At 37.4% G+C, this 26,412-nt stretch overlaps 3 protein-coding genes across 3 annotated transcripts; all 3 read right to left on the bottom strand.

Moving 5' to 3' along the window:
• Positions 1-3,588: 3,588 nt before the first annotated feature.
• On the bottom strand, positions 3,589-9,335 carry LOC127657574 (uridine phosphorylase 1-like). Its single transcript, XM_052146431.1, has 8 exons — positions 9,160-9,335; positions 8,927-8,977; positions 8,430-8,541; positions 7,456-7,614; positions 7,191-7,305; positions 5,539-5,748; positions 5,247-5,393; positions 3,589-4,949 (listed from the first exon to the last, which is right to left on the bottom strand). Exons 2-8 carry the CDS (start codon positions 8,962-8,964, stop codon positions 4,801-4,803), a joined length of 930 nt encoding a protein of 309 aa, XP_052002391.1. The 5' UTR covers positions 8,965-8,977; positions 9,160-9,335; the 3' UTR covers positions 3,589-4,800.
• Positions 9,336-10,078: 743 nt separating this feature from the next.
• Positions 10,079-16,427, bottom strand: LOC127657576 (uncharacterized protein C8orf88-like). Its single transcript, XM_052146433.1, has 7 exons — positions 16,304-16,427; positions 14,898-14,974; positions 14,744-14,796; positions 14,531-14,610; positions 11,914-12,016; positions 11,468-11,523; positions 10,079-11,340 (listed from the first exon to the last, which is right to left on the bottom strand). The coding sequence occupies exons 1-6, from the start codon at positions 16,378-16,380 to the stop codon at positions 11,473-11,475; spliced, it is 441 nt and encodes a 146-aa protein (XP_052002393.1). The 5' UTR covers positions 16,381-16,427; the 3' UTR covers positions 10,079-11,340; positions 11,468-11,472.
• Positions 16,428-21,667: 5,240 nt separating this feature from the next.
• On the bottom strand, positions 21,668-25,811 carry LOC127657963 (RNA-binding protein 12B-A-like). The gene is made up of 2 exons (XM_052147003.1): positions 25,638-25,811; positions 21,668-24,114 (listed from the first exon to the last, which is right to left on the bottom strand). Exon 2 carries the CDS (start codon positions 24,090-24,092, stop codon positions 22,203-22,205), a length of 1,890 nt encoding a protein of 629 aa, XP_052002963.1. The 5' UTR covers positions 24,093-24,114; positions 25,638-25,811; the 3' UTR covers positions 21,668-22,202.
• Positions 25,812-26,412: the final 601 nt, after the last annotated feature.

Raw genomic sequence — 26,412 nt, 5'->3', positions numbered from 1 at the left:
TGTTCTCAGACATTTGGCTCATTGGTCGCTTCCACCTGAGATAGCCCCTCTCCTGGTTTTGTATTGAACATTGAAGTTCTTGCCCCTATTTCGCCATTGCAAAGACTTTCGATCAAACTAACTGAAGAAGTTAAATTACATCCCATTATCTCGCATTTACACTCAGTATGGACAACAGTGTCCAGAGTGTTTAATTCGGACATTTATTTCAATGTTGCCTCGAGCTTATGGCTGAACCCAAAATGATGTATTAATAAGTCTCCTTTCTGCTGGTCACAGTAGATTGTGAGGGGGGTTACTACACACCATGACCTATATGAGAGCGGAGTGTTGAGATCCTTTGAAAATTTGGTTCAACATTATGGGACTCCCATATCTCAGATCTTTAGGTATTAACAACTGCACCACCTGCTCTATACTCAGTAGCATACACCCCCCTAAATTGGCAGACACTATGGGAGGGGTGATTACTGCTTTTGGAAAAGGTAATGAGACATCAGTGTATTAATTCCTGCTAATTCAGAGTCAGGGGGACTGAGCTTTAACTTCTGTCAAGAGATTATGGGAAAAAGATTTAAACTTGGTATTGAAGGAGGGAAAGTGGGCTAGGAATGTTCAGAGTTTTGTGTGATGTTTTGGGCACTCATGTTTCATTTTGCCCCAGATTCTGTATTTTGGGCGATTCATCGATGTAGAGAATAGGCACATTAAGAGTTGGGTCCTAACCAGTGTCTTGATCGCCAGACAGATAGTTTTAAGGGGATGGAGGTCATCTGGAGTGCCCACATTTCAGGAGTGGTGCTCGGAGATGGGGAGGGTGGTGGCCTTTGAAGAAGGGTCATTTAGAATGCTGGGAAAATGTTACTTATTTTTGGGGAAATGGTGCGCATATCTGGCATTTTGGATGTGTGATTATTATTATTATTTTAATTCATTTATTTTTTTGTGTGTGTGTCTATAATCATGTATGACCACAGGGATGTTGTTGGGGGCCAGTGTGAGTTTGATTGGGAGGGGTAATAGTGGTTAATTATTGTTGATTCTGTGTATATGTTTTGTTTTTCAGTGTTCAATATGTGAATCAATAAGAACTTATTAATCTGGAAAAACAAACCATTTTTACCCACAGAAGTGCTGCTCACTGAATGTTATTTGTTTCTTATACATATACACTCTAAAGACTATTATGCATGAAACCCCCAGGAGATCAGCAGTTACAGAAATACTCAAACCAGCCCATCTGGCACCAAAAATCATGCCACAGTCTCAATCAATGAGATCTGATTTTCCCCATTTTAGAAGTTCCTAACCCATATCTGCATGTATTTATACACTGCACTGCTGCCACACAATTGTCTGATTAGATAATCCTATGAATAAGTAGGTGTACAGGTGTTCCTAATAACGTGGTCGTGAGTGTAAATATATACAGTATATATACCAGCTTTGCTAGTTCTTGCTGTGAGATGTTACTCCACTCTTCCACCAAGGCACTTGCAAGTTCCCGGACATTTCTGGGGGGAATGGCCCTAGCCCTCACCCTCCGATCCAACAGGTCCCAGATGTGCTCAATGGGATTGAGATCCGGGCTATTCGCTTGCCATGGCAGAACACTGACATTATTGTCTTGCAAGAAATCACACACAAAAAGAACAGTGTGGCTGGTGGCATTGTCATGCTGGAGGGTCTTGTCAGAATGAGCCTGTAGGAAGGGTACCACATGAGGGAGGATGTCTCTCCTGTAACGCACACATTGAGATTGCCTGCAATGATAACAAGCTCAGTCTGATGATGCTGTGACACACCGACCCAGACCACGATGGACCCTCCACCTCCAAATCAATCCCGCTCCAGAGTACAGGCCTCGGTGTAACGCTCATTCCTTCGACTATGAACGCGAGTCCAACCATCACCCCTGGTGAGAGAAAACCATGACTCTGAAGAGCACTTTTTGCCATTCCTGTCTAGTCCAGCGAATGTGGGTTTGTGCCCATAGGTGATGTTGTTGCCGGTGATGTCTGGTAAAGACCTGCCTTTCAACAGGCCTACAAGCCCTCAGTCCAGACTCTCTCAGCCTATTGCAGACAGTCTGAGGACTGATGGAGGGATTGCGCATTCCTGGTGTAACTCAGGCAGTTGTTGTTGCTATCCTGTACCTGTCCTGCCGGTGTAATATTCGGATGTACCAATCTTGAGCAGGTGTTGTTACACGTGGTCTGCCACTGCGAGGGCGATCTGCTGTCCTTCCTGTCTCCCTGTAGTGCTCTCTTAGGCGTCTCACAGTACGGACATTGCAATTGAGTCAGTAGAAAGGTCTGGTGGTGGTGTAGTGGGCTAAAGCACATAACTGTTAATCAGAAGGTCACTGGTTCGTTCCCACAGCCACCATCATTGTGTCCTTGAGCAAGGCACTTAACTCCAGGTTACTCCGGGGGGATTGTCCCTGTAATAAGTGCACTTTAAGTTGCTTTGGATAAAACTGTCTGCCAAATGCATAAATGTCTCTTTAGTGTCTGACATTTTTTTAACTGTGACTTTAATTGCCTACCGACTGTAAGCTGTTCGTTTCTTAACGACCGTTCCACAGGTGCATGTTCATACATTTTTTATGGTTCATTGAACAAGTATGGAAAATATTCTTTAAACATTTTACAATAAAGATCTGTAGTGTTATTTTGATTTTTACAAAATTATCTTGGAACAGGTTGACTCCAATCAAGGGAGCACTACTCAATCCGCACCAAACACACCCGTGGAGTCACAACGAGATGCCACATGCTAATGACTCTCTCTCTGTTTCCATATTTCAGAAACTGAGTAAGCCTCCCGAGGGAAGCCGTACTGCTTGGGCCACACATTGCACTTGCCTTCACCCACAAGGACCAGGAGCATGGGAAGCCTGAAGGACTGTTGCCTTTGCCTCAATATTCACCCTGCACCAAACTCTACACCAATTTCAATAAATACACTCTGGGGACGTTAAGTAATCCCTGCTTTTCTGTGTCTCATTCGCAACGTGCCACAATTTATATATATATATATATATATATATACACACACATACACAGTTAAAGTCTGAAGTTTACAAAACTGAAGTAAACATTGTTAGTATTTGGTAGCGTTGTCTTAATTTTTTTTTAACTTGGGTCAAATGTTTGGGTAGCCCTCCACAAGCTTCTCATAAATTGCTCTAATTTTGGCCCATTCCTCCAGACAGAACTGGTGTAACTGAGTCAGGTTTGTAGGCCTCCTTGCTTGCACATGCTTTTTCAGTGATTAAGGTCAGGGCTTTGTGAGGGCCACTATAATACCTTGACTTTGTAAGCAATTTTGTCATAACTTTGGAGGTATGCTTGGGGTCATTGTCCATTTGGAAGACCCATTTGCGACTGAGTGTAAATTTCTAAACCACTGGAATTGTGATATAGTCAATTAGAAGTGAAACAATATGTCTGTAAACAATTGTTGGAAAAATTACTTGTGTCATGCACAAAGTAGATGTCCTAAACGACTTGCCAAACTATAGTCTGCTAATATGAAATCTAGCAAATAAAAATATCAAAATAATGATATAGTCAAAATGTGTTTAATTAAGCAATATGTGCAGCACTTCAGCAAGTGTCGCCCCCTAAAGAGGGTCTTGAAGAAAACATCAAATGTCATGTGGTTTAAAAACAGCATATTATTGGTCAATTTATGACTGCCCTTTTATTTCCAACAGTTTAACAATTCATAATGCATTGAAAGGTGAGAAAGTGAAAAATAAAAATTGCTGCCATATAGCTTCTGCGTTACATATAGGGTTTGAGTTTGAGTCAACATCTTTGAGTTTTATTACTCTGTTATAAAAAAATTTTAAAAAAATTGTGTGATTAAAATAATACTTTGTAAACTCAGGGATACATTGTGTTTACTCAGTTAAGACATTTGTGATTTTTACAGTAGAATTTACAAACATTTGTTAGCAACATTTACACTAAACAATACAGCCAACCAAATAGGTTTACTGTTCATTTGAAAAATTCCCTTTTATACCTTGGATCCTTTTAATAAAACATATTTTAACAAAGTGCTAAAAACGTCTTAGTCCTCTCACTTTTCTAAAACATGTTTCACTTTTACTGCATCAGGAGTAGTTTAATGACTGCTGTATTTTTAAACAACAATAATAAATATCATGCATTTAAAATAATTAAAACAGTCTAGAACAAAAATGTGCCTTTAAACATTTCAAAATAATTAAGCCATTATTCAATACATTCAAGGCAATAGGTTACTTGAGTATATTATGTTAGCAACTGCAGTGGTTAACTGGAGAAAAATAAATAAAAAGGTATTTCTGTTACTTTCCATTTTCTGTTTAATAAAATCGGTCTCCATATTTGAGCTGGTTTCTTTGGCTTATTAAAAGTGCACTTAGTATTGTTTTTCCAAAGACGTGAATAGTTCATGATTTTCCAAACTTTGTAAAAACAAGTACTCGCACATAAGATCAGTAGCCTATTAAAAGATGTTTGACGCTGAATTAGATCGCATACCAACACACTACTCTTACAATATCTGCCGTATCTGTAAAAGTAGTATGGAAGTATACGATTCAAGTTTAGCCTTAGTTCACAAGGACCGGGTCAACTCATTGGAGCAGACATGTTGAGATCTTATGACTAGACGAACAGCTACTTACTTTATCTATGTAACTTCCCAACATAAAAAACTAAATGCAACTTTATGTTTTCCCCTGAACAAATCTGCACTGTACTGTTCCCTTCTTCTGCTTTTAATGTTATAGGAAGAACAAAACTAGCTTTTCTTGAATGCATTCAGCTTCTTTTTGATGTAATGTCCAACCAGAACCTGAGGCCTCTGCTGGTAGTTATTCAGGACATCATGCGAGCTGGTGAGCTGGTCTCCTTTCTGCCTGTCCAGTAGTGTTACACACACAACAGCAGCTGAAAAACACAGGAGAAAGGATCCTACATATTATCATGTGACCTTAACCCATAATTTCCACAAGCTGACAAAATACAACAGCAGGCTTAATATGTGGCAAGTTCCAAGAAGTGTTAAAAATCAATCTGCTCAAATATACAGCAAACAATATTAACTGCAATTAAAGGATCAACCGCCATTTCTAACCTAAATAACCAATAGAATTGCATCAATTCTAAAATAGATTCTCATTTAATGATTTTTACAAGGATTATTCATTCATTTAAACAAAAATTGCAGTGTTAATAATAGCACACCTCGAAGATTACTCAGTTTACACATGGCCGCAAACACCGATGACTCCATCTCAATGTTACGAACCCCAGCAGCATAGGCTTCAGTAAGATAGCTCTGTTTGTCTTCTTCAGTGTACGAGCAGAAAGCCCCATCCAGCCGAGCTTGACCTGTTATAAGACAGAGCCTTCAATTGAACAACAATGCAATTGTAACATTCGCTCAAGAACAAGTGGAAACTTCCAGAGCATAATCAATAGAATTTGAGAACAGAATAACAATAAATGTTTATGGTCAGATCTGACGTAACCCTACCTTCGTAGAAGTCTAGCGTGCACATTGTGTTACCAATGACAGTCTCAAACTCTGCAAGGTCTTTGCTGCACTGAAGCAGCTCCTCTGCAAGTTCCCCGTCGAGATCTGTGCTCCTGACCACTGGTTTGCCCAGGATAATCTGCTCAAGACAAGGCTTGAACATAGAATCCACTGACTGTTTGGTAACAACCACTGTCCCTGGCTTTAAACCTGAACAGACAGAAAAAACAACTCATGTGCTTTGCTATTGAATGTGTAAATGCCAGATTTGATAGAATGTGACTGGAGTCTGAATATCTGTTTTTCAGGGCAAATTAAAAGGTGCAATTAAGTAAAATTTGTACATGCTATGCTGAAACCTTGCGTAGTAGATGCAATATTATGCAAAAACAGAAGTTCTCATCAGTTACCGATGTCACTGTAAAAATGCATGATCGATTCACAGTCAGCTACAATTAATTTTGTTCCGCAAGTAAAAGTCACATTTTTTTTACCAATTACAAAATACAATTGATTAATATTGAGCAGTTCTAATGATCTCTACATGGTGGTGCTCATGAATAGGTGTAGAATTAAGTATCTTTTCCTCTGATATGACTACAGTCTTCATCTCATGTGAGTGTATATAATTTTAAACATATATATTTTTAATTATTATTCTATTATTACTATTTCTTTTAAGTTTAGCAACAGGCAGGAAATTACGGAGTGCACTCTTAAAGGAATAGTTCACCAAAAATGTACATTTTCTCATCATGAATTCACCATTATGTCATCCCAGATGTGTGACATTTTCTTCTGCTGAACACAAATGAAGATTTTTAGAAGAATACTTCAACTCTGTAAGTCCATACAATGCAAGTGAATGGTGACCAACATTTTGAAAGTCCAAAAAGAATATAAAGGCAGCATAAAAGTAATCCATAAGTCTTCAGTGGTTAAATCCATAACTTCTGAAGCAAACCAATCAATTTTGGGTGGAACAGACCAAGATGTTCACTGTACATCTTGCCATTGCGGTCTCTAGGCAGGATCATGATTTTAAGCTTGATTAAACTTCCTATTGCTTGATGCATGCACAGAGCTCTATATGGCACTAGGAAGTGTAATCAAGCTTGAAATCATGAATGCCAAGGACACTGCTGATGTCAAGATGTACAGCAAGTTATATTTTGGTCTCTTCTCACCCAAAACCAATTGGATCGCTTCTGAAGACATGGATTAAACCACTGGAGTCATATGGATTACTTTTATGCTATCTTTATGTCCTTTCTGGAGCTCCAAAATTTTGGTCACAATTCACTTGCATTGTATGGACCTACAGAGATTAAATATTTTTCTAAAAATCTTAATTTGTGTTCTGTAGAAAAAATTACATTCATACACATCTGGGACGGCATGAGGGAGAGGGACAGTAAGTACATTTCATCTCTGGGTGAACTATTAAAGTAATTTAATGGCCTTTAATTCTATATATAAAAAAGTCCATTCAATTTCCAATTTCAACATAGCTGAAAGTAAAATTTCAGGAAATGATTCACAAAAAAAAAAAAAAAGGTTTGACTAACCTCACCAAAATCAGGGTGAGGTTAGTCATGAGGTCCCTTAGGAGGCCCTTTTGTGTAAGCAGTTAATTGGTAAAAGCAGTTTACCTATGCCCCCTGACGTTCCAATGCGCACTACAGTGACATCAGTGCAGCGTGCATGGTAGAGGAGCTTGATAAGCTCATGCAACATAATAGAGATTGATGGGATACCCATGCCATGCTAGAACACAGATAAATTCAAAATTAATGTTCAGACAAACTTTAGTTCGAAGATGTATACAAAGACGCCATTCAAAGCCACACTAATCTCATGTGTTAAATGTAGACCGACACATGAAAACACTGTGCAGATGAGACTGAGCTCACTCACACTAACAGACAGCACAGGTCCAACTTTGTACATGGCATAGCGATCAGTCCCCACACAAATATTTGGGTACTCTGCATTTGGGTATGCTAGTCCCAATTCTATGGCAATGTATTCAGTGAAAGACTTCATCCGCCATGGACTTCCACCTACACACACGAACTGAAAAAAAAAAAAGAAAAAAAAAAGGGAATTGTTTCGTTTCCAAACTCATCTCTTACAAATAACAGGGAAAAACTACTGATTAAATGAAAAGTTCATCCCAAAATGAAATTTCTCATCATTTAGGAAATCTCAGATGTGTATGACTTACTTTCTACTGCAGGACACAAAGATTTTTAGAAGAATATTTCAGCTCTGTTGGTCCATACAATGTAAGTGAATGGTGGCCAGAATTTTTAAATGCCAAAAAGCAAATAAAGGCAACATAAAAGTAATCCATACCACTCCAGTTGATCAATCCATATCTCCTTATATGACAGGTGTGGGTGATAAATCTCCACTTTCACTTCCTTTTGTTTTTGACAATTCATATTCTTTGTGTATATCGCCACCTACTGGTCAATGCTGGTAAAAGGTGGAAATTTAAAGTAAAAAAAAAGGACTTAAGCATTGATCTCTTTCTTACCCACACCTATCATATTGCTTTTGATGACGGATTTAACCACTGAGGTCTTATGCATTACTTTCATGCTGCCTTTATGTGCATTTTTTGGAGCTTCAAAGTTCTGGCCACCATTTCCTTGCATTATATGGACCTACAGAGCTGAGAAAATATTCAAAAAATCTTTGTTTGTGTACTGCTGAAGAAAGTCATACACATCTGGGATGGCATGAGGGTGAATAAACGATGCAAAAATTTTCATTTTCGGGTTGATCATACATCAATAGATGGATCATAGATGTATCATACCAAAATACATTTTTAGACAGTAGGCAATATACAGAATGTGAGAAAGCAGTGCCTTAAATCTTACTTTGACATCTCCAAACATTGCAGGGAAGTCGTGAGTGGATGTTCCAAGGTTAAAGTGGTAGAGGATGTCATCTTTCATTGAATCCAAATGGGGATTGTTAACATATATGGACCTATGCAAGGATTACAGAAGTTAAACAATGACATAAAACCGGATATCTGTTGGCTGTTTTCCCCACATTATGACGTAATAATTCCGGAATAACCATCAGATCATAAAAGTGCATTGTGGGGAAGTTTCTTAGCGTTTGGTATTGCTTCTCACAGAAGTGAATGAAACATTGTTCGCGGACAAACACGTTATACTCCATAATAATTAACTTGTCATTTATCCTAAGCTTTGGGATGCGTAATAAACGTAAAATCCATTCATCAATCAATTTATCATTGGATGACACATCAGACGAGAAGGCAGAAATTACATGCAAATATCATGAAGTATAAGGTAATGCTCAGAAAAGGAAATTATAAACTTGATCTTCGTGTCGTCCATATTACCTTTCGCTTGTCTCGATCTTCTCTTCACCCAGAGGCATTTTCGGATTGCTCCTGTGATGGAAAACATCAACAGACCGTCACTTTATACTATACTAAAACCGTAAAGCGCTCATCAATACTTCTTAGCTGTGTAGCAGTTGTCAAAGCTATACAAAATATACAACTGTCAAACAATAAAACGGTCTAGGCATTATTCCCGAAAGAACAGTCTAATGACACTCAACAACCATTACCTTGAGCGGAATGAGAGGCAGTCAACTTTACGCCAGCAGAATCAAATGAGATGTCCCTTGGCAAGGTCACGGTATATATAATAAGGTCGGTGGTTCCTGTCAGTTGCCGCTGCTGTAAAACATCCGGCTGCGCCGCTAGTGTACGTGACAGCAGCATAAAGGGCACCGGCACCGCAGTCTTTCCACAGCCGTATTAGGACAAGTCCCGCCTCCTGCGGCAGAATGGGCTAGTAGTTGCAAGAGTTGTGATGTCCGATTCATTTTAGCAAAACGGTTCGTTTCAATACCGGTTCAAACGATTCATAATCAAGTCAGCGCCCAAGTGTTCTACGAAGACCCCGCGCGGTAATTTACCCGAGATTTAGTATACAAATTACTATTCATCACAGTATTTTCACTATTAGGTTGTGCAGATTACGTACAAAAGTTGTTTATTGGCCCAATATTAGTTAACAACATTGTCAAGAACATCGACATTAAGAGTTGTCATTTTGCCAATAATTGAAATAACATGAATTATATGAAAACAATTCATTATTCACATTTTGTTAACAATATTGTTCCAATTCCATAGTTTTTCTCCTAAATACAAACATTCCTTAGAGTTAGTGATCTACCAAAGCTTTACGACTCGGTTCGATTCGGACATTTGAAGAATCGGTTCAAAAGAAAAGTCCGTTGGCGAAACGGACGTCAGAGCTTTAAAGCAGTCGGGTTTTCAGGTTGAGAAGTCCTTTATAGCAAAAGCGGAACTTAATTTCTATGAGCACCACCGATTTATCTCTATGTCTTTCTCACACACACTTTTTGACATTGAGAGGAGTCAAAAGTGTCCCAATTTACCCAAATTCACCCCAGCTAATGTGGTTGTGTGTTAGCAATAAAACAATGAAGCAGAATAAAACAAAATGTCCTTTACTGAGATTAATTAATTTAGTGAAGTTAGAATGAATCCAATTTAAAATAGTTATGAGTTGACAGATTACAGTGTGATACCAAAAAAAAAATATTGCCTCTGCCCAGGTGTGCAAATCAACTATACACAAATATATTTCTTGCATCAGAATCCAGAGCGATGTTTTTTTTTTGTTGTTGTTGTTGTTGAAGGTTTTCTAGTAACCCCTTAAAAAATAAAGTACAATACTGAAAAGGCTAAAGTAACACACTTCTTTTGTGCCCCAATCCACTTCTCAGCAATACATTTAAAACAATTCAAATACATACTGTATATATATTGTATAACAAAGAGTTCCATTTTCAAGTGCAAAAATTCACTGTACCTTTAAAAGCCTTTTATTGTCAATAATTCCCACATACAAATCCAAAGGCTCAGAAGTTGTCAAAAGATTGTGCCAGAACTGTGTTGCTTGCTCAACCATTGAAACCAACCACATACATTCTGACCAATGTTAATACTGTTAGTGTGAGGGAAAGTCCAAATCTGCAGTAAAGAAATCTAACTCAGGCATATGACCTCCCTATAAATCAGTCTATAATTTAAGGTGCACAACTTCAAGCAAAATCTCAAAAAGTTTAAGTCCAAATATCCACTATAAATAACCACCACAAATCATGAAAGCAGAACATATGCGCAGTGTAGCAACACCATCGACATTAGGCAAAGTTCTGATGCCGCAAGTCAGAAATCACAACTGTTTGATGAGTTGAAACCAAAGTCTAAGACCAAAGAAGGACAAAGGGTGAGTTTAAAAAAAAAAGAAGAAAAAAGTATAATTTGCAATCTGTTGCAAGGATCAAGATATCAGTACTGTTGCTATCCATTTATTTTCTGTACTGTCAATTCTAATGGAGGACTTTTTTTCAATCAAACTTGTCTTTACATATATTTTAAATGATACGTTCAGCATCCAAGGAGAATCATTTTTATAATTTAGTTTTCAAAGACAACATTTATTTTCTTTGCAATTCCTTTTTTTTTTTTCATTGTAAGATGGAGTGCTTATTATACAAGAAACTTGTGACAAAGGTGATATTTAAATTCTTTCTGCTTTGGTCCCCATGCAGTATATAGATTTAGTGACCCTTATTAAAAAAAAAAAAAAAGGGATAGGGAGCGGGGGAGAGAGAGAGAGAAAGAGAGAGAGAGAGAGAGAGAGAGAGAGAGAGAGAGAGAGAGAGAGAGAGAGAAAAGCTGTAAGGATTTCTTCACATTAGGCAAACCTATGAAAAGAAATTTGGGTAAACAGTTAATAATTCACTAGGTGACATCATAATTATTTAACATACACAAAGTACTAATTACAACTATCTGAAGCCCTTGCATGAAGTTCAAGTTTGATGAGCTTACATGTCTTAATTCTTGTAGCGGTTGCCATCAAAAAGTCTTGACACATCACTGGTTCTCTAGATTGGGTGAAAATATAGTAATCAGATACAAAACTTCAACATCAGCAAAAGTAAATGCATTTTTATAATCACCCATCTACAAAAGCATTTTCTTCAGAGATCAACCAATAATCAGTTTTACCTATGTTTTTTTTTACTAATATTTAAGCTCTTATGCTTAATCGGTTATAACTTTTTAATATAATTTACAAATCAATAGCGCCATCTGGTGGGTCTGTAAAGAATAATGTCCAAAATAGCAATACGCCAGTGTTTTAACAGGTTCAACTGGTCTTGGTTTTAAAAAAGAATATTGGACGATCTCTAATCTTTTCCCATAAAAAGTTAACCAGTAAATAAAGTTGTATTAAAAAAAAAAAAAAGAATGAAAATAAGTGCATAACTCACTCCATTCTCCAAGACTACTGGATGCTCTGGTAAAAACTCAGGTTTCTTCTTGGCCACAGGACAACTTGCCATCTTGATGAGGAAGTCCCTGGAGTAGCATATTCTGTCTGCATACGCAAAAAGGTATGCAGCATTACCTGCAAAGGTCTACTTTGGTGTGATTCTCATATTAAACTAAACAAAATTTTTACACAAACTTTATGGGCTCTATTTTTTATGAGCATGCAAAATGCAGCACTACAACCATGCGCTAATTCTTATTCAATTTCCGTGCTCTAGCAACACCAAGTGAAATGTAATGTAATTAGAATAAGGTAGGGCGCCTTTTGTAATTGCAATTTGGTAGAATTGTTCTAATAAAGTTGATATTTCATATATTGGATATGTCATTTAATTTCTATATTTAGATTTTGAAGCATAGGTTTAAATACTATCTGAAATAAAATTATATTTGAAATTAGAAGGTCAAAAACAAGACTTCAGCCCTTGGTATTCATTTATGAAATAGAGGTAGGCTAAATTTGCGGCTCATTAAATTAAATTATAATATTTCACATAAATGTACAATTCCATATCTGTTGTTAGGGCTACATTATTAGTGCTCTCTTATCTGTTATCCTTTTGAGGTGATGTGCTCAAGAGTCTATAGCCTATTATTAAGAAATGCATCAGATTGGTGTCTTGTGGAAATGACTCCAGCTCATACAGGACTTTATTGACAGACTAGTGGACTAACCGTCGACATAACCCACGACATGTCGATTTTGAAATAAAGTTCTGCACATCCGTAGCTACGACGTTTTAACACCACCTCTGTTTTCAGTGCAGACTAAATTCAATTGCTACATTTGCAGTTTGGAGATTCTAACAGCAGGTGATAATAAAGTCCATGTTGAAACTCTGAAACTGCAGTGGAAAATCTAATTATTCCATTGAGAATCACAGGTAAAGCAGTTTTATTAAATATTTTATGAGATTGGTGTTAAACTATCAATAGGTCATGGTTTATTTTTCATTTATTATTATTATTATTATGTTTACAATTGTATTTATGATCTAAATACAATTGTATTGTTGTGACTCCAAATCCAGATGAGAACCACATTTCCCATGCATATCAAAGGAGCGTGTCAAAGAAATATGCCCGACATTCAACAAGGATGCAGTTAATGCACAAAAGAACGTAAATTCATATATTCATTCTTCTAATTCATTGTATATAGTTAATTTACTAACCTAGTCTATTAGTGAAAAAATAACCCTAGTCTCTATAAACTGTAAAATTTTGCAAAACTTGTTATGTGCGTCTCCAGGTACAATTCCCTGCAGTTTCTAGGTGAAATAAACATGAGACACCTCAACAGCTGTGTTTTATCCCCTTTCACTCAAATCATGACTTCAATAGCTGATTATGACTTTATAAATACTTGTTTTTCTCTCTATTACTCACACTGTTATGTCATGATATAGACACACTTTTACTCTAAAGCATAATTTGAAAAACAATAAATGTTCACATTGTATTACAGACCACCTAAAATATAATATACTTATTCCAATGTTATTAGCTTGGAGAAACATGGTTCAGGAACAGTCAAGAAAGCAAGCAAGCTAACATAGGGAGGTACATTTTAATCATTATAACATCCATCTAAAATTCACATTAAAACTCATTTGATTACATAATCATTTCAATTGCTTTTGGCGCCCCCCAGCTGGACATTTCACTGGAAAACTGCAGTTCACTACAAAAATGTTGTCATGGTCATGTACATTTTATGAGATCAGCCTGCCATTTACACTCTGCTTGACAGGCAATGGACTATATAATAGGATGCAGAGTGCAATAACAGGAGAAGACCCTCTGAATTAAAACGCACTTGACCCAGCCCATTAATGGTGGAAGGGGTATGTGTATGTGTCTGTGTGATGACTGCAAACTCACATTCAGATCCCCTTCCTTCATTTCGGTTTGCAACAGTCCCTGTTCTAAATCCAATCAACAACTGATGGATAAACTCAGATACCAGCCCTTCACTTTTTTTCTTGATAAAGCAGTTTCACTCGAAAATACGTCACAATAAGGAAGTCGGTCGCTACATCCATTTCATGCCGACTTTAAAGCATAGCGCCAAAGTCTTTCTAGCTAGTCAGTCCACTGTCGATCATCTTTGGTACACTCTCGGGAGACTATTTCCCATCATGAAAGTGCAGCTCCTATCTACTTGAATGGGGGAGAGACCAAAATCTTAAAAATGGTTATTCAAGATTACGATCAAAGAGCTCTTTTCAAATCAGCAAATTTGACAACAATGGAATCATAAATTGTGCTGCTTTACCTCAGACTATGCTAGGAAATGCAATTTTCCCAGCTTGTATAGCTAATGCACAAGCACATTCTCAAGTTGATTGACAGGCAATGTCTGTATCTAAAAGGTGATTGGCTCTATTACCTGTAAGGCGGGACTTCCGTTCTACATCCGTTGACCATTGGGCACTTGGTTGGGTGTTCCAATTTCTCCCATTCATTTTAATAGAAGTGACCTGTCTCTACTAAATAAATAGTCTCTAATTCTGGGTATAACTTTCTTTCTAATTCAAAATTTAAAGAGGACACTTGCCTTTCTTTATTGGTTGGGTACTGGTGCTTTGAAGATGAAGGATTTCATACAACTGCTCCACTTTTATGTTGTTGTCCTGTCCACAGAAAAACAAGTTACTGGGTAAAAGACATTCTCTCAGAGAAACAGGATAAGAAAAATGAGGCCAGTGGCTACAGTTAAATTACAAAGCACACAAAAGTTATTTAAGCACAATAAATTGGTCTTACTGGCTTTTCTTTTCCCTTGGTGAATGGCTTGATCTCAGCATTGCTTTGAGACACTATATGTGACATCCATTAAAGCACACAAATACAACAACAAACATAATAAATATTTGCATTATTAAGGATCAAGTCCAGTGTGAACATTCCCACTTTGTACCTTGATTTATGTTAAGACGACGCAGTGGCCTTGCTGGTTCCAGATTTCTCATGATCCTCTTTGACACATCCATTTTTCTGATGAAGAGGTTACACCATGTTGATAAATGTAATCATTAATAGAAATAAATGTACGCATTTTCCTTTTTATCATGAAATCTTTTTTATTTCTTGAAATGTGGTCAGTGTATTAGTTATTCTTTTTGTCTAAAAGCCATATAATTGTCTTAATTCAGAACTAGTAAAATCTGTCAAGAGCAATTTTGATGTTGGCTTGACAACGTTTGTCTGGAAGTTTATAAGTTTGTGATTTGTGAAGTGATCCCCTCACCCATGCTTACCATACCTCTCAATTTAAATACATGTAGCCTAAAACTAAAATTGTTACTTCAGTTAATGTATTTCAGCATTTATTAATGGCAGAACGCTTCCTATCCTCTCACTAATCCACTACTAAAAGTATAATAATCTAAGCCTGATATCAGAACATGGCAGACCTATTAACATTCTCAATGCTCACATTATCAAACTTTACTCAAAATGCAGATACATTTGACATCTTAGTATAAGGAAGCCTTAGTATTGCTCATTTATATCTCAACAACAGGTGTCTTGTGGTTCTCTGTCATCACAACTACACTGGAAAGTACAGTAATTAAATGTGCTTTTGAGTAGTACACCAAAATGCACCCAAGAACATTAACTATTATCTTGTTTCACATATTTCACGAACACAAGCTCCTTGTAGGGGCCAAGGCAAGGGGCCAAGGCAATCCAAAAGAAAAATTCACAATTTAAGTGAGATCCCATTTCATACATCCTACGGGCATGAGAAATAATAGTAATAATAAGAATAATAATAATAGATAGTCTGTAAAATATGGCAAATAAATTGTCCAATGCATTATAACTTGAGGCAGATGGACACCAATCAAAGGTAATTTCTGACCTGTTGCATAAACCTGCAGGAATTCATAATGCCAAGTCTAACTGCCAGTTAAACTCTTATAGTGATAGACGACATGGCAAATATTATTATTCAAGCTAAACTAACACACATCCAAATAAAAAATCTCATTTTAATTATCATATTTGTCACACGACGCGTGTGGTAAATGAAGGCTACTTTTTGAAAACTTGACAAAAACATGCCCAACTGTTTTTTTAACCCATGTAAAATAAAGTTGAGATAAGTATATAATATAAAATATATATAAGTGGAGGTGAACTTTCTCCTCAGATTACATGGACATCAACAGTGTGGTCCTGCTAGCTACCTGCTAGCCATGATGACTGCGAACTTTTCTCTTGAAAATCTCGTTTTCACACATTAGATCAACAAGAGATAAAATGTCGCGGCACAATCAAACAAACATAAATGACATAAACATAATATCGTCATCTTACATTTCCTCAATGACAAACCGCCCAGCAGCTTCAGTCACGGCGTTATCTCTCTCCGTCATTTTAAAACACACATTCATTCTGCCTCAGCTCGTGACTCTTCATCTCATCGGTCCGCTCATGAGGCCTGCGGACGATGAACTCACTGAACAGGACAAAAAATAGTTCAAATATTGCATTTAAAATGTGCTAATTGGATCAATTCTTTTTTTTTTTTTTTTTTTTTGCCCATTTAGTGTCTTCTAAAATTTGCAAAAAGTTTATTTTTTCTTAATTATTAAAAGGTCAGTCATCTAGTGTCAACTTTATCACAGAAACAGTTTTCAAGTTCATGACATCTAGTGTATTTTTATTAAAAAAAATTTTCAATAGACGAACTTCAAAATTGTTTCCGTGATAAAGTTGGCACTAGATTACTGACCTTTAAAAAACATATATATATATATATATATATATATATATATATATATATCAGTGGCGGCTGCTGGTCTTTCAAAGAGGGGAAGCTCATTTTCGGCCAACATTATAAACTTCTTTACCCTATTTTTTGCACTAAAACAATCTTAGGTGTTGATCTGCCCTGCTGTTTAATTCTAATTTTTTCCTCGTAAGGAAGACTTTCAAATGGCTTCGCCAAAATCAGGTCGACAATATTAGCACCGTCTTCCATCGTGCGCAGTTTCACCCGTACGACGCTAGCCTAGCCTACTGTATAAATGAATGAATGACGAACGAACGAACGCTCTAAAACAAAATATATTAAACTTGGTAAAACTGAAACAAGGAATGTGGTGTATAATTGTGTGAAATGTATTATGCAAATTGACTAGCAATTTCGCCAAACAAATATAAAGAAATAGGTTGCAGCAGTTTGTCTTTCGACTACACTTGAGAAATCCGCGATGGGACTGAGCGCGAAATAGCTTCAGTGACTTCTTATAGTACAGATTCGCTGTCAATCAAAAGGAGATGCAGTCTTTCGACAGATCCTCCAATCATCACGCGGAAGCCCGGAGTCCGGGCCAGCCCACTCCTCATTCACCCCCAGAGACGCTGAGCGTCCGTGGGCGGGACATAATCGAAGCATTTATCCAATGACCGTCTATTTTCGGAGCACTGCAAAAAACTGTTCAGAGCAGCCCCATTGAAGTCAATGGACGCTCGGCTTCAACAGGGAAATGCACTGACGCTACGGGAATGTATGAGAAGTAAATCGAGTCAGCCGACCTGCTATATGTAATGTAGCTGATTCTGAACGAACTCGTCTTCGAGATGAACGTGTTCTAATGCATTTTTAGTCAATAAATTGTTTACACAATAGTACATATTTGACCATTATTTTTTTGACATTATAGGGGAAGCTGAGCTTCCCTTGCAGTCTTAAAGAAAGCCCCACTGATATATACACTCACCTAAAGGATTATTAGGAACACCTGTTCAATTTCTCATTAATGCAATTATCTAATCAACCAATCACATGGCAGTTGCTTCAATGCATTTATGGGTGTGGTCCTGGTCAAGACAATCTCCTGAACTCCAAACTGAATGTCAGAATGGGAAAGAAAGGTGATTTAAGCAATTTTGAGCGTGGCATGGTTGTTGGTGCCAGACGGGCCGGTCTGAGTATTTCACAATCTGCTCAGTTACTGGGATTTTCAACCATTTCTAGGGTTTACAAAGAATGGTGTGAAAAGGGAAAAACATCCAGTATGCGGCAGTCCTGTGGGTGAAAATGCCTTGTTGATGCTAGAGGTCAGAGGAGAATGGGCCAACTGATTCAAGCTGATAGAAGAGCAACTTTGCCTGAAATAACCACTCGTTACAACCGAGGTATGCAGCAAAGCATTTGTGAAGCCACAACACGCACAACCTTGAGGCGGATGGGCTACAACAGCAGAAGACCCCACCGGGTACCACTCATCTCCACTACAAATAGGAGCATTGTTTCTGACCATGTCCATCCCTTTATGGCCACCACGTACCCATCCTCTGATGGCTACTTCCAGCAGGATAATGCACCATGTCACAAAGCTCGAATCATTTCAAATTGGTTTCTTGAACATGACAATGAGTTCACTGTACTAAAATGGCCCCCACAGTCACCAGATCTCAACCCAATAGAGCATCTTTGGGATGTGGTGGAACGGGAGCTTCGTGCCCTGGATGTGCATCCCACAAATCTCCAACATTTCTAAAGAATGCTTTCAGCACCTTGTTGAATCAATGCCACGTAGAATTAAGGCAGTTCTGAAGGCGAAAGGGGGTCAAACACAGTATTAGTATGGTGTTCCTAATAATCCTTTAGGTGAGTGTATATATACATATGGTGTGGGGTGAGTGTATATATATATACACTCACCTAAAGGATTATTAGGAACACCATACTAATACTGTGTTTGACCCCCTTTCGCCTTCAGAACTGCCTTGTTCAAGAAACCAATTTGAAATGATTCGAGCTTTGTGACATGGTGCATTATCCTGCTGGAAGTAGCCATCAGAGGATGGGTACATGGTGGCCATAAAGGGATGGACATGGTCAGAAACAATGCTCAGGTAGGCCGTGGCATTTAAACGATGCCCAATTGGCACTAAGGGGCCTAAAGTGTGCCAAGAAAACATCCCCCACACCATTACACCACCACCACCAGCCTGCACAGTGGTAACAAGGCATGATGGATCCATGTTCTCATTCTGTTTACGCCAAATTCTGACTCTACCATCTGAATGTCTCAACAGAAATCGAGACTCATCAGACCAGGCAACATTTTTCCAGTCTTCAACTGTCCAATTTTGGTGAGCTCTTGCAAATTGTAGCTTCTTTTTCCTATTTGTAGTGGAGATGAGTGGTACCCGGTGGGGTCTTCTGCTGTTGTAGTCCATCTGCCTCAAGGTTGTGCATGTTGTGGCTTCACAAATGCTTTGCTGCATACCTCGGTTGTAACGAGTGGTTATTTCAGGCAAAGTTGCTCTTCTATCAGCTTGAATCAGTTGGCCCATTCTCCTCTGACCTCTAGCATCAATAAGGCACAGGACTGCCGCATACTGGATGTTTTTCCCTTTTCACACCATTCTTTGTAAACCCTAGAAATGGTTGTGCGTGAAAATCCCAGTAACTGAGCAGATTGTGAAATACTCAGACCGGCCCGTCTGGCACCAACAACCATGCCACGCTCAAAATTGCTTAAATCACCTTTCTTTCCCATTCTGACATTCAGTTTGGAGTTCAGGAGATTGTCTTGACCAGGACCACACCCCTAAATGCATTGAAGCAACTGCCATGTGATTGGTTGATTAGATAATTGCATTAATGAGAAATTGAACAGGTGTTCCTAATAATCCTTTAGGTGAGTGTGTATATATATATATATATATATATATATATATATATATATATATATATATATATATAAATTAGTATGCAGCCACTGACAGTCATTCTGACCTCAATAACTGACCTGTAGCAAAGATGAACAGTTGTAAAGCTGCAAATTACTTAATTTAAAATAATAAATAAACTTATTATTAATCCAGATATTGCATGTTAATTATTGTAAATTAATGTCAAATTATCCCATTGTGAACTAATGCAGCTGTGATGTTTGCTCTAATTTATGCTTGACTTCAGAGTAGATCCATTTTTTTTTTTTTTACCATTGCATTAGTATAAATAACGCCATACATTAGGCATTATTGCATTACCGTTGCACATTAAATTGTTGCAAGTGGTCTCTTAACCTCCTCTGGTACACCAATAAAGCATGACCATTTTATAGCTAACCGTCCATCACCAACCTTTCCCATCACCCTTTTCTGTTGCTGTCAGGTCCACAGAACAAATCAGCTCCTATTACATCCATTGTACTGCAGGGCCCTCTAGTGGCCGCTTCGCTTACAGAAAATGATTTTTGGATGACAACTCAAGAGGAGAAATTGTATCAGTGTTTTTTGGTTATTTTAGATAATCTTTTGGGCTGAGAGATGGGCAAGCTGACACTTTAGCAAAATACCATGTAAAATACACTAAAATCGTGTGGTTTAAATAAGGCTACCTAATAATGTTTTCATGACAACCAACAACGGGGTTTTGTGTATATATATATATATATATAGGCCTATATATATATATATATATATATATATATATATATATATATATATATATATATATATATATATATATATATATATATAGGCATTTACAATTGAAAGAGAATGGGAGGAAATTTAGAGGGTTTAAAGTCATAAATGTGAAGCTTGTAAATGTGTAAAATCACTTTCATTAACTCTTCTTTCAAAATTTGTGAATTACTTTTTAAAGTTGTTTAAATCGTAATTTTTATGGTTGTTTTAGGGTTTTTAGTTATATTGTTGTGGCAACGAAGTTGTAAAATTGGATAATTTACACAGAAAAGGTAAGTGACTATCACACAAGAATCATGTTAAGACGTATATTGTTTACGTCTTGTACTTTTGAAACGGTGTGTATTCTAATGTTTACAGATTGGCCCTCTTTCAATTCGATTGTAAGTGTCTCACTGCAATTTAACTTTTTTTTTTTGTTTTTTTAAGAATTAGAGGGACACAATTAAATATTTGTTTGTGGTATTAACATTATGCCAAAACATCCTGTAAATTTAGGTTGACTTGTGTTGAAACCTAAATATTTCTTTAAACACACATTTCTTAGACCAAATTGTCACCAAACTAGATTCTCTGGGAAAATAAAATGGAATAAAAATAAATAGCTTCATAGTTCTGGTTGAGAGAGAACATTGTGTTGTTCCCTGTGTGGATGTAATACAGACTTACAGAAGCCTGTATTTATATTTGCATTACCAACAAGTTCTTCAACCATAGCTTTAATAATGTGAAATGATTGTTATTATGGCAATTAAAAAAAATATCTAATTTTTAAAATGCAAAAATGAAAATGTCAAGGTTTATAAATAGACAATAAAATTTGGCTATACAAATCTAATAGCATTACTTTAACTCTTTTTCTTTTTACTGTGAACTGGCGGTTTCCTGGATTGAAACATTTACCAACTTGGTCATTTATCTACATTGACTCCAACCACAAACATGCTATTTAAGAAAAACTAGAGAGAACCAGTTTCTGTTTTTGATAGATTTGGCCTTGTTAAGAACTTAGTTAACATTATGCATTTATGTAGTTTCTCCATTGTTGTAGATGTAGTTATCCTATGTTTCTGAATGAGCAAGGTTTGTCCTTAAGTGTTTTACAGCTGAATTGTTGATTCCTCCAGATGTATAACAGCATATGGAAATTTATAACATTTAATCAGATTAAAACTGGAATCATTTGAAATAAAAATGCAGCCTCAAAAAGTCAAACAAGTTGATGCCTTTAATTGAACCATTAATTGACAATATATCTCACTCTTCTTCAGTGGCTGTAGCAGGAAGTTCACAAGTTCACAAAAAAAAAAAAAAAAAAAAAATTTTATCTGTTTTTATCAGATAGCTACCAATTACTGACTGATATGTACAGTGAAAACTGAAAATGAACCAAAACAGTATTCATTTCTTAAAAAACAAACAATTCAACAGCACAAATAATACAGACTGAGTTTAGATAGTCAGTGACATACTTTCAAGGCAACAGCAGAATGGTTGTAATCAAATGCATTCTCATTTTTCAATTACCAGTCACAATACAAACTCATGTACAAAAGGTATGAATCTAAATTAAATATTTATCTGCAAAAGCAAACAAAAGAACAAGCAAAAATAATAATAAAACAACATTTGTCTTATTAAATCAGAGAAAATGCGAAACTTTTTATTTGTAAAACACATGTAATTCTTGTTGTTATTTTTGACTCGACTCAACAAGGATGCATCAGACCAGTTCCTTCAATGCTAAAATCAGAGTGCATATCTACATAAACACCACCTGAATTTTTCTGGTGCCAATCGGCCTTCCATTTAATTCTTGAAGTGCAGTGAGTGCCTCTCTGTGGTTTTCAAACAGTACCGTTGCAGAACGTCTGGGATCTCCTTTTCTATCATACTGCAATGAGGCTGATCCTGGAATCACTCTGTATCCATAGCAGAAGTCATAAATTTCATCAATCCTTATCTGTGAGGGTAAATTGAGCAATTTAATGCAGGTTGGGCCATCAAATTGCTGTATAGAAGATCCATAACTATGGTGCCCATTATCATCTGGTCCTGGTCTAAATGCATTACTGTGATTCAAATTAGGATCAAAGCCATCATGACCTCCATAACCATGATTCAACTCAGGCTGCATATCAAAATCATCAGGTTGCATCTGGGAATAAGAAAAATTAGGACCATCACTGAAAACTTCTCCTGCTCTCTGATTATTCCATTGTGGTGGGCTCATCATAGACTGGTCATTCACACCAAAATCATGCATCTGGTCCAATGTTATGCACTTAAGCATGACTTCTGATCCAAGAAACCTCTGTCCGTTAAGGGACTGTGCCATTACAGCCTCTTTCTCAGACTGGAAGATCAACAAAGCCTCACCAAGCCCAGCTCCTCTTTCATCATGCAATAAGATCACCCTATCCTCAGACAACTGGAATCCATGGAAGAAGTCCATGATCTCCACTTTGCGAACATCAAAGGGCAGATTGCGAACGTAGACACATCTCATCTCAGAATCAGGAGTGCTTCTTTGTGATTGGGACATTTCAGCTGATCGTCTTGACCCTCTGCTGTCATCTCGCTCACTGACAGATGATTCCAACATGGCAACCATTTTCTCCTTGGAGATAGGTGACACAAACACAACCTTGTGCAGCAATGTTTCCTTATGATGAGCCAAGCCAGCACAATAGTCAGTAAGATTTCTAAACACAACAACAGCCGATTTGGTTCTATCGTCCTTCTTTTGGTCAAAGACAATAATTTGGTCATCCTTCAAAGGAACCGGTTGAAGTAATGCCCTCAAATCTCTCTTTTCAATCACATGAGGCAAGTTTTCAAACAAGACACAGTATTCTTCAAGGGATGGGGAAAGTGACCATGACCTGAGGGAAACCGGAGATCGAGATCTTGCACGATCCAAGGACTGTCTTTTCCGACTGTCCGGTCTAACAACGACACCCCCTTCTTTCAGCCATTTCTCCTCTGTGCATCTTGATATTTGCACATACCGTGGTCCGATGTACTGTCGATCCCTCTTCAGACCTTCAATGGCATCTTCTGCGGTAGCAAATTTTACAATAGCATTTCCATTAAATGTTCTTCGGTGGTTCCTCAAAAAGAGCATGTCTTCAACTTGCAACCCATCAAAAAAGATACGTACGTTTTCTTTTGTTGCGGAGAATGGCATCCCGGTCAAATTTAGATAAAGGTCATCACTCTTTGCTGCTGCCACTTCCCTCTGATTTCGTGTCTCACTGAATGAAGATGGTCTGTTCCTTATCTCTGGATGATCTGCCCTTCGCATGTCTGCTCTCGGTGAAGGACCTTTTTCCACAGGTCTTTTGACACCCTCCTTGTACATCACCCTGCTTTTTAACTCAGACTTTCTAGTGCTCTCCTCAAGAACACTCTGCATTTCTGACTTGCTACTCAGGAGCAAATTGACAGGGGAGCCCTTAATGCAGCCCCCTGAGCGTGACATCGCTCGCCTTGCATCTTCATCTGATGCAAATATTATAAAAGCTTCCTCAAGCTCCCCACCAATTATATGAACCCCACCATCAGGGATTCTGAGCCCAGTGAAGAAATTGCGAATGTCCTCAGAACCAGCCGTGATTCTGAGTCCCTGTAATCGGATGACCACAGCCATGATGGAGCACACACAGCAGCACCTGCAGACAGAAGGGGCACATATAAGTGCATTATCGCTGACACAACCGTTGGCTCCATATCAAAATATTGAAAACAGCTCCCCAGGATAATTCTCAAACCAACAGCCAAGTTTTAAAACAAAAAACCTCTCACTGCCAATTGCCAATAACAGCACCAGCCTGTCTGTAGCCAAATGTCTTCTGATCCACAGATTTCTTCTCACAAGAAAACAAGACTTATCAGAATAACAGGAAAGGCAAGTTTTCCCACTTTTTACATAACTCTTCAGCTTCTGAGTGCAAATTTGCAAGTAAAATGAACTCCAAATCACAATTTAAGCTTATCAGCTGACCACACCATCAGAAAAAAATGTCATTAAGAGTTAATAGAAATTACAAACACTACACCCGGGATCCATATTGTTGAATGACACAAACTAGCTCATTAATTGAAATGACTGTTAGCAACAGTTTTTATATTTGCAGTTTTCAATTCCCACCTGTAAGGAAAGCTACAAGAGTGAACGACGACAACACACAGACATTTATAACATCTAATTCATGTATAAGTACTAAAAATAACCAGACACACAACATGAGGTCAAACAACCATTTTACAAACTGCAAGGCCGTCAAACACGAGTAAAACAACAGGTTGGTGCATTTGAATTCCACTTCACTTGAATACAAAATTCTGCCTCATGAATAGTTTTTAAATGCAAACTATGATATTCTTGCAGTCCACTTTACAACAACTCCCGATTTTGCTGCATATCAGCACACACAAACGTCAGTTCACATTGAACAATCTAAAAACAAAGACGGCAAAAGATCCAGTTTAAGAAACAACGTTTAAAACTTAATCTAAGTAAATCCTGCACGATTAAACTTGTCTCTCATTCTCCAATGTCACAGAAATTACAAAGGTCCTGTTTTCAAATCAGCATGCATTAGGCACTCTTGACCATGCGCATTATTTACACAGAATATGCAGGTGCAAAACAGAAGAAATACAAACAGTGGATCTTTCGTCGACTTAACAATATTTCCTATTTACAACACTTAGTTCTTTTATAAAACCATCCACATGCACGCAACAGCACAGGGAGCGTTTCCACATCAGTACCATGCGATTTCTTAGTAAATGAAAAAATCCGTTCTAAAAGAAAAACGACTTTTATTTAAAACTGTTTTATCATAACAGTGGGCGAAAACTCATTTGTTCCGCTGTAGTACGTCTCGTAGATTTAATAGCAGAAGTGAAAAGCTAGCCACAGCTTGTCCTCGCTTTCTGAATCACTTCTGCGCGATATAAACCAGCTAGCATTCACGAACAACGTCGATTTCACCCAAAACAAACAGCCCTGTGGTTTTAATTACCACCACATACGACAAGAAACAGATTCGTATGTTGTGTTGTATAAAGGGCACATCCAAACAGATATTTACGAGGACAAAGAATGCAGCTGTCTTCGGTGGTATAGCTCGTGCTAGAAGACATGATCAGGCCAAGAATGTTACACGCACAACATTAATCAACTTACACAAAACAAACAAGATATTACTCTTCTCCAATGTACAATAATACGCAATTAATGAATATTTGCGATGTCGTCTGTCCTATTTCCACCGTGACGAAGCAAAAACGTTGCTGTTGAAATATCTGCAGCGACGAAGAATCTCGTAAAACCAGGCCATCGACATCTACACCGCCATTAGCAGACTACGGAAGCCTAGAGGGGCGAGAACTGGTTTATCATTCTAGAAATTGTTCTAGTGATGAACTAGAAAACAAATTCAGTTTCTTCCAAATAAATTATACCACTCTAAATGGATCATATTACTCATACGGTTACAGTATACTAACAATGTGATGCACTTTTGGAATATTTCTACATTCATTTTAAATTACGTAGAGCATAAACGTTTTTTGTGATCTATGCCCTATTTCTGCCTTGATTGCATGAACACTTTTTAATGTAATTCATATTTGATAAAACGTAATGGGCAGTTAACATAAAGCAGGTTGATGGACTTTTTATTTATTATAAATCAAGATTTTAGGTTAAAATCTACATAATAACTATCATAAACTACACACAAAGGCAAAAGTGTATAACTTGTGGCTGATCACTATTTTAATAATCGTTTCATTTCACCGTTTTAATGATGCTGTGGTGTTAAACATGCTTTACCTTATGACTCAGTACACTAGACATTGCATAGTTACGCATACGGGGAGTGCCTTCATACACGACCTAGTTGAAACCTCTACAATATGGCCAATATTCTAATATTGGCTATGGTGTTTGAGCCAGC

Source organism: Xyrauchen texanus, chromosome 17, assembly GCF_025860055.1.
Source record: "Xyrauchen texanus isolate HMW12.3.18 chromosome 17, RBS_HiC_50CHRs, whole genome shotgun sequence".
Lineage (NCBI taxonomy): Eukaryota > Metazoa > Chordata > Actinopteri > Cypriniformes > Catostomidae > Xyrauchen > Xyrauchen texanus.
Note: the sequence above shows the minus strand (reverse complement) of the source record. Positions and strands in the feature narration are given on the sequence as shown.